The 11923-nt window shown below is 28.5% G+C and overlaps 1 protein-coding gene and 1 long non-coding RNA gene across 2 annotated transcripts; one reads left to right on the forward strand and one right to left on the reverse strand.

Annotated features, from left to right (window-relative positions):
* Positions 1-5688: 5688 nt before the first annotated feature.
* LOC105256756 lies at positions 5689-6781 on the reverse strand. The gene is made up of 2 exons (XR_003122392.1): positions 6693-6781; positions 5689-6000 (listed from the first exon to the last, which is right to left on the reverse strand). It is a non-coding gene; the product is annotated as an uncharacterized LOC105256756 (long non-coding RNA).
* Positions 6782-8410: 1629 nt separating this feature from the next.
* Positions 8411-9930, forward strand: LOC105256755 (transmembrane protein 147). Its single transcript, XM_011266971.2, has 4 exons — positions 8411-8568; positions 8649-8787; positions 9253-9474; positions 9610-9930. Exons 1-4 carry the CDS (start codon positions 8492-8494, stop codon positions 9859-9861), a joined length of 690 nt encoding a protein of 229 aa, XP_011265273.1. The 5' UTR covers positions 8411-8491; the 3' UTR covers positions 9862-9930.
* Positions 9931-11923: the final 1993 nt, after the last annotated feature.

Below are 11923 nucleotides of genomic sequence, written 5' to 3' on the forward strand. Positions count from 1 at the left end.
TCACGCAATCTGTCTACGTTCTCCGCGCGTAGTCTATCATTACTTGAATATTTGATTCGCGAAAATATCCGCTATTATTATATCAATAGTACTTTTATCCATTGGAACATATTCAGATGTTATGTATGAAAATTACATTTTAAGGCAATTCCTTTGTCTTTTATTGCAAACGATGTGTTAATTATTTTTGTCAGAATTCGCTGAACATGCTTGAAAATATATGCTTGCAATATATATTTTCAGATATTAGCACGATATCGGCGAGAATGAAAGGAAGAAAAAAAAAGAAGGAAGGAAGAAAGGAAAGAAAAAAAGAAGAACAGGCGGACGTTAAGGAAGAGAAAAAGAGCGATTAAGGATCGTAGGGAAGTGGGCATGCACTGGAAATCGTAGGTCAAGATATCCAATGGTGCTTTTACGGGCCGTGTCCGCGTGTCGGGAGATACTAAAACTAATGTATTCATGAGATAATTATTTCTTGCATTCATTACGGGGCTGTAAAGTTTTTACTGGCCGCTGGTCGAGCTGGTAAAGCGCGAAGCACCCTTACAAAGTTAGAGACTCGTTCTCTCGATCTCGGGTTCCTTTTTCTATTTCATTCGAATCCATTTACGATATATTTTAAGGACAGTTCTTAGCCCCCGATCGCGCATGATAACCGAAACTCGAATAACTTAGCGATATCTAAAATGTTAAAAGCATTCTTCAATGATATTTTATGGCCCGACCGATATTCTATTGCAATATTGCGCTGCGAAAGGAATACGAGATGCTTCGCTTCGCATTTTATTTACATCGTTGAAGGACTAAATGATTAAATAACAATGTTAATGAAAGTTTCATCATTAATAAAATCTCAATTTGCATTTAAAAGAAAAAGTAATATATGAAAAATATTTTCCGTCATCATCATATATAAAGCTATGTATCAATGATAATTTTGCTTCAGACATAATTTATATATAACAATCTTTCTTGATTTTTAATTATATATATTATATAGAACGTTTACATAATTAAATTTTGAAGTATACACTCTCTATTAAATTTATATTGTTATAAGAATTTGTGTGAATTTTAATTTCATTTTGTTTATATATATCGCATCTATATTGTATAAAATCTAAAACCAAACAACCTGTACAATAAAACGTTTCTTGAACACGGATGATAAGTTCCCCCTTTTAAAATGTAGAGAAGGTATCAATGCCGCACGAAGATTAATGATTAATTGAAAGCGCAGAAATATCGACGACGGTGCAACTGCGAGGAGCCTTATTCACCTTTGTACATCCGCCAATTATATCTCTTCAATTACAGTCACTTCCGCACAACATCGTTTTAAATATTAAATGATAAAGGAATGCTCGTTAAAAATTTTTTCATCCGGCCGTTTTTTTTTTCTGCTTCAAATATGCAAATCGCGGTTTAATGACCAATCAGAGAACTCAGTTGGAAATTGCGCTGCGCTACGATGTCTACTTCATTAAGCGTCTTTACAGCTTTGAAACCGCCCTCTCTCTCTCTCTCTTTATCTCCCGACTTCATTACTATTAAATAGACATCACAATTCTCTTATGCAATTCCGATATACTATTTGATATCGATATCTAGCGAATGTAATTATCGTATCTTTTCGATGATATTATATTATATTATATTATGATAAAGTATTACAGACATATAAATATTTGAATTTTATATAATTTTATATAATTAAAAAATAGGAGCTAATATATACATTTGTGATTTTTGCAAATCTAAATTTTATCTTTGAAGACAAAGACAATAAATTGTTTATTAGTAACAAGAGCAAGTTTTTTAGCCGAGTTGAAAGAAAAAATCGAACAACACAAAAAATTTTTAAAAATCTAACAGATATATCTAACAGATATTGTAACTTTGTAGATACTCTTCAGATGTCCTTTGAGCATCTTTTCCGCATTGTGAATCTCCGAAGAAAATCGCTTAAAGATTTTCGATTTAACCGATGTCTTATTAAACTCTTATAACGCAATCGAGCATTCTTCGTATTGATACTCTTTTAGTATTACAAAACCGAAAAACACAGTGAAAGAAGATGTAAGTCGGATGATAGAAGGGGCTGTGTCCCAGAAGGACAGAGGCGCCGATGGAATATCAACAACTTCGCCGAGAATCCTGAACAAAGGACGTTATTCTTTCCTGTATACTGCTTCGAATGGGAAAGATACATCAACCTCTCTGTCATATAAAAATGTGTTTATGCGTTGCACACGGAGATGGAAAACATGATTTCGAACGTTTTTCATGTCCCGCGGCGTTGATAAAACTTAAGAACATGCCAATGTCTATAAAATAGAAAAAGAGAAAGCAAAAAAGAAAAGTGGAAAAGAGAGAAGACAAAAAATAAAAAATTTTTCTTGAATTTTCTATTTTCTTTTAATCATCAGAAAACTTCTATCAATTTTTGTATATTATATTATTTCTCTTTTCAATTTTCATGACGAGATATATTCATTTTAATATGTCTTTTCAATATCTTTCTTGTATCATAAAAGTGCATATGTGAACGAACGATATTTGTGAAAAGCTTTTCGCGTAAGAAACGACAAAATCGAGCGACCCTTAAAAGATCGAAAATTAAGAATCGACATAAAGAAGAACGAAAATCTTCGATTTGTGCAAGGGAGAAGACAGAGCTAATATACGAAGGTGGAGTACCGGAGGAAGAATGGAGTTGACGGTGCGAAAATCATGAAGACCGGAACCGGAAATGAAGCTCATCGTTATACACTACCCTGACATCAATGGAAGAAGTGTCTGACCAGGACCGACGATCGCTTACGATCAATGTACGAACAACGCAGCTTCCGCGACGATTCTTTTCTAATGATAATTTATACTTGTTTAACATAATCTAATTTTACATAACGAAAAAACAATGAAGGGAGAACGATCTGTTTTAGAGTTCGATGTATAATCAATTTGATACAAACAATGTATGATTGCATGTAAAATAATATTGGGCGCTTTATGACGACTTTTTTATTCAAATTTCTGAAAGATGTGTAGAAAATATTGCCGCTGATCTTAATATTGACACTTTTCTTAAATGTTACTTACCGGGGATGTGGGGAGGAATGAAGAGATCGGATTTTTCCGACGACGGGAAGCGCGTTAAGCGGAAGAACGATCGATGGCGAGGGCGCAAACGTCGAGGCACGAGAGCATTTTCGCACGTGTTCGCAGGCCTGTCTGTGCGATTCCCGTAATCCCGCGCGGCCCGCACTCGAGCTCTCGTTTCTCCCTGTAAAAAGGAAAACGGAATTGAAATCGGCTTTCCGAAATTGCGCGCCGTCCCGTAAGCATCCCCAGGGAGGGAAATGCAAACACGCCCTCATCGAAAGTGCGGTCCATCAGGAAGAGGGAGATGACAAAAGCGCAAAATTCGGAGCTGAGAGAAAGAGAAAGAGAGATGTCCGTGTCATCATTCTCAGGATTCCAGGCCCTCGTAGCTAAATCCAAAATAAATCCAAGAGAAGCATCGGGAGCTTTAAGTTCCGACAAACGAGCCGTTTGCACACGATTGGTGAAATACGGGGAAAAATGATTTCTTTGAGAGATCGAAAGGAAAGAATTAGTTATATAAAACATTATACAAAACAAGATTTAAAGAATTAGTGATAAGTAGGTCAGTATAATTCTGTAGTGCACATTAAATATGAATAAATAAATAACAAACATATAATAATATATTAAAAACAATAGTATTTCTTATCTAATATTGTGTATTATTATTTATTATTTTACTGAAAATTTTCGTTATTTTTTTATTATGAGAAAAGATGGCCAATGAGATTAAAATATTTGAAATTATCATTCATAGAAATATTAAAATCTAAGTTATAAATAACGTAAAATATACGATAACAAATTGATTACTTTGAATACACAAATATGTTATATATCGTTAATATTTTACGAACCTATTCATCACAAATTAACGCACACTCTTCTTTTACACAATATAAAATTATACTTTGTATTATATACTGTCCCTAGAAAATAGAAAACACTAGTAAGGACACTATAAAGTTAGTCGTGTCATCTGTTGTAATAATGACATACTATAATTACAGCTGCTGAGATAAATGTGTTGTAGGAAATCAGCTTTAGCGCCATCATACGAACATCATTCGAATTACTTCACTTACACGTATTTTAAAAATTAATTGTTCAAATAAAAATGAATGAAAATACACCATATTTATTTTTATTACAAAAATACACCTTAATAATAAAATTCTAAAATTGATTTTATACTGAAATATTTCTAGAGGAATTTGATAAAAATTTTTGTTTATACATATAATGTACATGAAACTATAAAAAATGTAAAAATTGCTACAAAGAACATTATTATATTTTTGTTCAATATCCAAATAAAAATAAAACAATATTATGCATTTATATCGTATCATGAAATAAACTTAATAGTTTTGTTTCTGCCATAATTAATATATTTATTTATAAAATTTGATTTTTTAAACATATATAATATATATTTTAAACATATATTTAATATTCTTTAAGAAGATAGCTTAAAATAAAATAACTCACCTTATGATCGTATACACTTTAAAATGTGTACATATACATAAATAATATTACATTTCACAAAAATTAAAGTATAATATATTCAATTTATAATATAAAAAAATCAATTAAAGTAAAGTAACAAAATCAATAATAGAAAATAATTGAAAAACATTTGTTTAACCGATTGAAAGACTAGTCACAGTATACATTCTTTCACTCTTGAGTTCCACCATAAAACTGACTATCCTTTTTCCTGAGTCTTGTATGGAAAACACTAGGGAATGTAAGCTCCACCCATTTCTCACTTCCACAAAAATGAAAAGATACGATTTTTTATATATACATATTATATCTAATTTAATTCATTATTTAAATAGTTTTAGAAGTTTTGTTATTCCATTAATTTGCTTAAATTATATATTATTTTTATTGAAAAAAATATTTCTTATTTAGATACGAAAAATTATTTATATAAAATATTTTAAATTATAATTCATTTTTAATAACACTCTTGCTGTGTAACATTAAAACTTCAATACATCCAATACTCCAATACTCCAACACTTTTTTTTAGGGTTGAACAGTGAAAAGGGTGGATCTTTTTTTATCTAGAGAATTAAAAGGGGTAAAAGGGTTGTAAGAATAGAAAGGGATAAAATTTCTTTTCAAATTATTAGTACCTATTATTGTGCTTATTCCAATATCAACTGAATAGAGAGAATAATTAATAATTCTATTATACATTTATATTGTAATTTTTTTTTAATAGATATAACAATAATATTTAATAATATTTGTCAAAATATATTTAAGAATATCCAATTTATAAAAATAAAATAGAAATCTTTACTGAAATATGTAAACCATATAAGCATTTGCAGTTAAATATTTAATTATATGGATTATGATATAAACATATAAATTTTCTACTTTTAAGCAACTAAAAGTAATTTATAAAAATTATATGAATATAACTACATGTAATATAAATGACTATAAGTATATATAAATAGTAAAATGCAACCAAATATTGCTTTTTCAGTACTTTATAAATTGTAAATATATATCAGACTATTTTTGATAATATGGTACACTTGGAATACATACATTCAAAACCATCACTGAGTGAAATAATTCTGACACCCTGATAACTGTTTGTTGGGGAGTACACTGCCAAACAAATTCAACGACAGCCTGTGGCAAACTGAGCTTCCTTTTCCATGCAGAGTAGTAGCCTGCGTGGTAGATTCAATACGATCCTGTCCAATCAGAGGCAGCTCTCAACCAACCCCCAGGAGTTTATCCTCCGCAAGGAACGTTGGAGAGGGATAGCAAGCAGCAGTCTCTGGGACACGGAGCATGCTCTGACGGAGCAGTCTAAATCCCATGACCCATGCGTAGTACCCCCATCAATTTTGACTAAAAAAAGGAGAAAAAATTGACCAATCTGATCTTATGCAGCAAAGATTAATAACTGCCTTGTTAATAATTAATTTATTAATATTACTGATGAGTTTTAACTTGTTTAATATAAAAATACTTATATGTCATATATGTATACCTTACTTAAATAGAAAATACAAAGATTTTTATATATATATGTCACAAACTATTCAAGATTTTAGTCTATACTTTTGCTGCTGCAACACCCTTTTTTAGCAGCTACCCTTTTTTATGGGGAAAGGGGTGACTATACCCCTTTCAAAGGGGTTAAAATATAAAAGAGGGGACTGTGTGTGGTATCAGAAAATCTCTTGCTGCAAGGGATTAAATAGCAAACTGAAAAAGGGCAATCAGATATATGCCACATTCACCAAGTTTTTTTTTATAATTGTAAAATTTTGACACATTTATTCTATTTTCAAATTTTGAAAAACTATTTATTATATTTTGTTATTAAAATGTAGTTTTATTTAAAATACAGAGATTTGTGTCATGACCAATTAATATTGTAATTAATGATACATTTAATTATGATTATTTAAATATTGTTAAAACTATAAAGAGAAATTTGTATACTTTCTTGTCACTTTCTGTAACTTAACAGAATAAATGATTTCCTTTTTCATAAAATATCAAGTAAGAACGACTAAATAATGTATTAGTCTTACTCTTGAGAAATGTAATTTATATTTTTTCTTGACAAAATGTATTTGATATGTTTATCACTGCTGAGAAAAGAGATCTTTTTATCATACACTTGTAGGTTAGAATCGATTAGCTTTACCTACAGAGTTTAGGAGAAAGACTTGTGATACAAATCCCTCTATGGACATTGAAAACTTGGACATGAACTACAAAGTCAATATCAACGAATGTTCTCAGAGGATAACATATATGTTATCTTCTTTTTAATGTCCAGAAAGCATATCGCTTTCAAAAATTACTGATACATATAATATATATATTATACGTTTATGGTTTTTTTCACAATCTGAATTATATTTAGATTGTTAAGTAGAATAATGAAGTAACACGGATGAAAACATTTAATTCCAAATATTATTAAAACATATTATATTGAAACAATAATTATTATCCTTAAAAATCATAACGAAACAATAATTTATTATTTTAAATTTCTTTCGCTATGGTTCTTGATTAAATTCTATGCGCGAAGTACGCGAGATGATTAAAATGTATCGTCGCGATATAATCTTACGTATTATTTAACATATAAAAAAGACAAATAAGTATTATTCATATCAAATTATTTTCTCTTATACTTACGTAATATATTGTGTATTTAATGAATTTTATGATTCGAATAGTATGCTTTCAAATAAAGTGTCGTTAAATTACTGCCAAATAAATTTCGATCAATGTTTTAAATTTTTTTCATCGGCAATCATTTATAGAATATTTCAACGATAAGTTATAACACTAACATTAATATAAGTCAATCTTGGCGATATTAACAATATCGAGGTAATGTTTTATAGTCATTTGCACAGTAACTTTGAACAGTAAAGAAATGATATGAGACGTTTCATATGTATATTATCAAATTCTTTCTTTACGTAGTAAGGCCTTGGTTATATGAACAGTTTTGAATTAAAGATTTATAAAAATACGGTTAAAAATATTTTTACCCTATAGCAAGCATTTTGTTTTTTGCAAATAAAAATATAAATATGACAATGAATATATAGAAAAATATTTATTTTATCTTTGAATCATTACATTGAAAAATTACAGTATCTTTCCCGATTAAAGTCAAATTTCAACTTCTTATTTATCTTGTAATGCGATATAGAATAGATATGAATCAATAAATTAAATATATATTATATTTTTTAATGCTAATATATGTAATATTTTTTGAAAGACGGTATTTCTGAGACGGTATTTCTATATATACATAGAATATGTATGTAATCAAGCGTATGTCTCATATAATATTTTAAATTGAATAGTTATTATTTTTATGAGAATAAAATATAAATTAATTAATCGATTGCATTCCGGATCGCTTTTGTGATTGGCATATATATACATTTCTAAAAATAATGCAGATATTTCAGAACAAAGTTGCAGCCTCACGAGAGCCACATACAAAACTTATTGAAAAATTTAAAAAAAATTTTAAAAATTTAAAAATTAATTAATTTATATTTATATACATAAGCGTCTTGCTGTACAACATTGATGCTACCGGCATTTCGTGCATATAGCACGGAACAAAACCAGAAATTGTGCACATATGTTATCCTCTGAGAACATTTATCGACACTGACTTTGTAGTTCATGTCCACGTTTTTAATGTTTAGAGGGCGTATCGCTTTCAGGAATCATTTAAAAGTGGGCAATGATACCTCTCAGTCTTCTCTCTGTTATGATGTTCGCAATTTTATTATGAATTGTACATTTTTTCAATAATGTTTTAAATTGACTTAAACGTCACTGAAAAATGACATTATATCACTTTGGGAATTGTTTGGCGTTGGTATACGTGCCGTACTACTTGACTTATAAGTATTCTGGCTTGCAAGTATCCAAGAAAGATTTCTGATATTTTCTAACCTAAATTTCACAATGTGCAAAGTAATAAAGAAAGATATTTTCAGATCAGAATACGGTGCCTTCTGGAAATGCATTCAAGCAGGTGGTATTTACATCTTCACACAACTCGTAAAGATGCTGGCGCTTGCCACATTTTTTCCAACCGCTGACAATGTTGGAGAAGAGGGTTTTGATGTCTTTGGGGTATGCGTTATCAATTTTCCTAACAAATTTTGTCCCTTGAATTCAAAAACGCTCAAATCTATTACACATTATAACTTCATATGTAGGAAAAAAAGATAAATATTATACTATAAATCTGTAATTTTTTAATTTTTTAGATTATGTTTTAATTCCATAGATTTTTAAATTAATTTTTATGATTTCATGAATATATAGACCACTCAACTGATAAATAATCTTTACTATAAATATTATATTAATTAAAATAATTATGAATGAAGATAAAATTATAATATATCTAAGTTATTTTTCTTGTGTTATTTTCTTCAATTTTGCTTTAAAGATTTTCAACAATCTAGATTAACTTTAATTAAAAAAGACTTTAGATTAGATTTACATTTAGATATAGATATTTGATATTTTTTTCTGTATTATCTTGATAAGATCTTACATTTTTTAATTAATTAATTAAAAAAATGTTTTTAGGAATTTTTGAAATCATCTATTGATCTGGCGGATTTGGCAGGAATATTGTTGGTATTAAATGGTATTCCTGGTAAAGGTCATGCTAAAGTATTAACTGCTGGTATAGGATGGGCAGGAGCAGAAGTGTTGCTCACAAGATTTTTGTTACTTTGGGTTGGAGCTCGGGGTGCTGAGTTTGATTGGAAATATATCCAAAAAAGTCTTGAATCAAATATTAATTTGGTAAAAATTTACTTTTTATTTATCGATAAGGAATTGAAGTAGTTTTTATTTAATATTAAATTTATTTTTTTCAATTTTTTTAATCATAAAAAAATATTAAAAAATTCTTAGACTTATGTAATATGTTTTTAACAGGTACAACATATAACAACTGCAACATTGGTTTGGTTGTGGTCTAGACACGATTTACGGCGTGGTTTAGTTCCTGTAGTAATTGGTATGCTTGTGCTTACAGTGTACAGACCACTTATATTAGACTTTCTTACATCATTTTTATTAGCTGGCCCATGGTCGACACTAATTATTAAAGCTGTCACTACCTTTTTCATGGGCGCAACTACATTACATATTTATGCAGGTCTTGCACATTCGATTGGCATTTTCTAAGCAGTACATATATTTATATATATATATTCTCTGGATGTATAGTTGCGTTGAATATGTCTTTTATTCCATATTTTTCAATAAAAAAACAATATTGTATATTAATAAATGCTTTTATGTATGTTATTTTTATTATTGTCATTATTTTATTTCATTGTATACAAATTTGATCATTTAATATATATAAAAAAAGAATCATAAAAATTAATTGAAGTGAAATTTATGAAAGAAGAGTGCATTTCACGTCGAATATAATTTTTTTTCGTTATGGTATAATTTTCTTAATGTTTAAATTACATTTATATAAATGACGCATTTTTATATATACTTTTATATATATGTATATATATATATATATATATATATATATATATATATATATTTCTAACTCTTGATCGAAAACAAATCGCAGAGTTATTTTTAATTATTTTCGCATTGCTCTTATTAATATAGCGATTATTATTTACAGAGGGAGAGCAATTCTATAATTTATTTATTTTATTTTATTTTATTATTTATTATTTTATTATTTTATTATTTTATTTTATTTTTTATTTTATTATTTATTATATTTTATTATTTTTAATTCTATAATATATTTATTTTATAATTTATATATTCTCAAAAATATTCTTTTAGAGAACAATGGCCGGATGATTTTTAACATCTCACTTTATCCTTTCTAAAGTCTAGAGATACGATTCTATTGCGGTTAATGGACGACAGTGACCGCAGGCCTGTACGAGGATATTCGTGGTGACAATCGTTTTAAAATAGAGCTCGCCTTGGTTGCTTTGAATACGAGGCTGTGCCAAAACTAAAAGGGATAAGCTACTTTTCATCTCTTTAATGTCCCGTGTCTTGAAAGAAAGGCACTAAATTATTTTATTTCAGTAAATATTGCATATCGGATTTGTATTATAAATAATTAAATACAAATATAAATTAATCAAAGAGAAAGTATGAATATAAAAGCAATCATTTTTATGATTTTTTAATAATTTTTTTTAAATGTCTTTTTTCTTTAAATCCAGAAAAATTAAAATTTACGTATCTGTTTAATGATTATATGATATCGTATGATTAATGAATATTTTACTATTCATATTTTATTTATTTTATTAAATAATACAAAGATCTAAATTATAGAAACAGAAATTGCTTTAGTTTATATAACACATTAATTGATTCGTATGACTAAATTACATATGAAATTATCGTTTCATGGAAATTGTTAACTGTAAAATTCACCGTAGATATGCAGGAAATGTATAAATTTTTCTTATTTTAATAACGCATTTACTAATTGTTTACAATTAGGTTTTTCTAATCTTAAAAATGATTCATAAAAAGAGGAAATTTTGCTTAAATGTAATTCAAGAATCCACTTAAGTGCAGAATACGTGTACGGACCTGGCGATTATCTTTTCAGTTAACTCGATAGAGCTTCGTTAAATGTTAGAATGGACCATTATCTAATAATGCACAGTCATATCAATAAACTCTCGTGAACACGTCAGAGTATTTGTATAAAAAGCAAATAAGATTGTGATTTCCCATGCGTGATGTTCACTCTGCATCCCATTGTCTCAATGATCGCAACGTATTATTGTTTTTTCCTTTAGAAAGTATTTTAGTGACAAATTAGGAGTCATTTTTTTCCGCAATTAAATATTATTTTCATAAAAAATTAAATTTTGCGAATTTACGCGGATATGTTAATGATTAATATGCGCTTACGAATTTATTGAAGTTCATTGCGACTGCAGTCAATCTATCATTTTAGATCATGCATGACCTTTATCACGCATCAGAGTAGCATTTATCACGTGTAACGGGTGATACACATTTAACGTACTTTCCCCTCTTATCATCTAAAAACTTAAGCTTCTGACGTTTACTTACGTATAAATGTAATAGAAAAAAATCTCATCTCTTTTATGGCGTAATTACATGTACGTTTGTCTTGTTATTGAAAACACAATATATAGATCCGTTGTTTTTATGAATATTTTTAGGTCTCCTGAAGAGAAGAGCTGTGCATGTTAGATTTTATATAAGTTTT

The sequence above is a fragment of the Camponotus floridanus genome, unplaced genomic scaffold (assembly GCF_003227725.1).
Source record: "Camponotus floridanus strain SB8 unplaced genomic scaffold, Cflo_v7.5 scaffold13, whole genome shotgun sequence".
Lineage (NCBI taxonomy): Eukaryota > Metazoa > Arthropoda > Insecta > Hymenoptera > Formicidae > Camponotus > Camponotus floridanus.

Coding starts and splice junctions, on each gene's coding strand:
- LOC105256755 (XM_011266971.2), top strand. CDS start 8,492: ATGACATTATATCACTTTGGGAATTGTTTGGCGTTGGTATACGTGCCG. Junction 8,788..9,252: donor AGGGTTTTGATGTCTTTGGG/GTATGCGTTATC, acceptor AAATGTTTTTAG/GAATTTTTGAAATCATCTAT. Junction 9,475..9,609: donor TTGAATCAAATATTAATTTG/GTAAAAATTTAC, acceptor TGTTTTTAACAG/GTACAACATATAACAACTGC.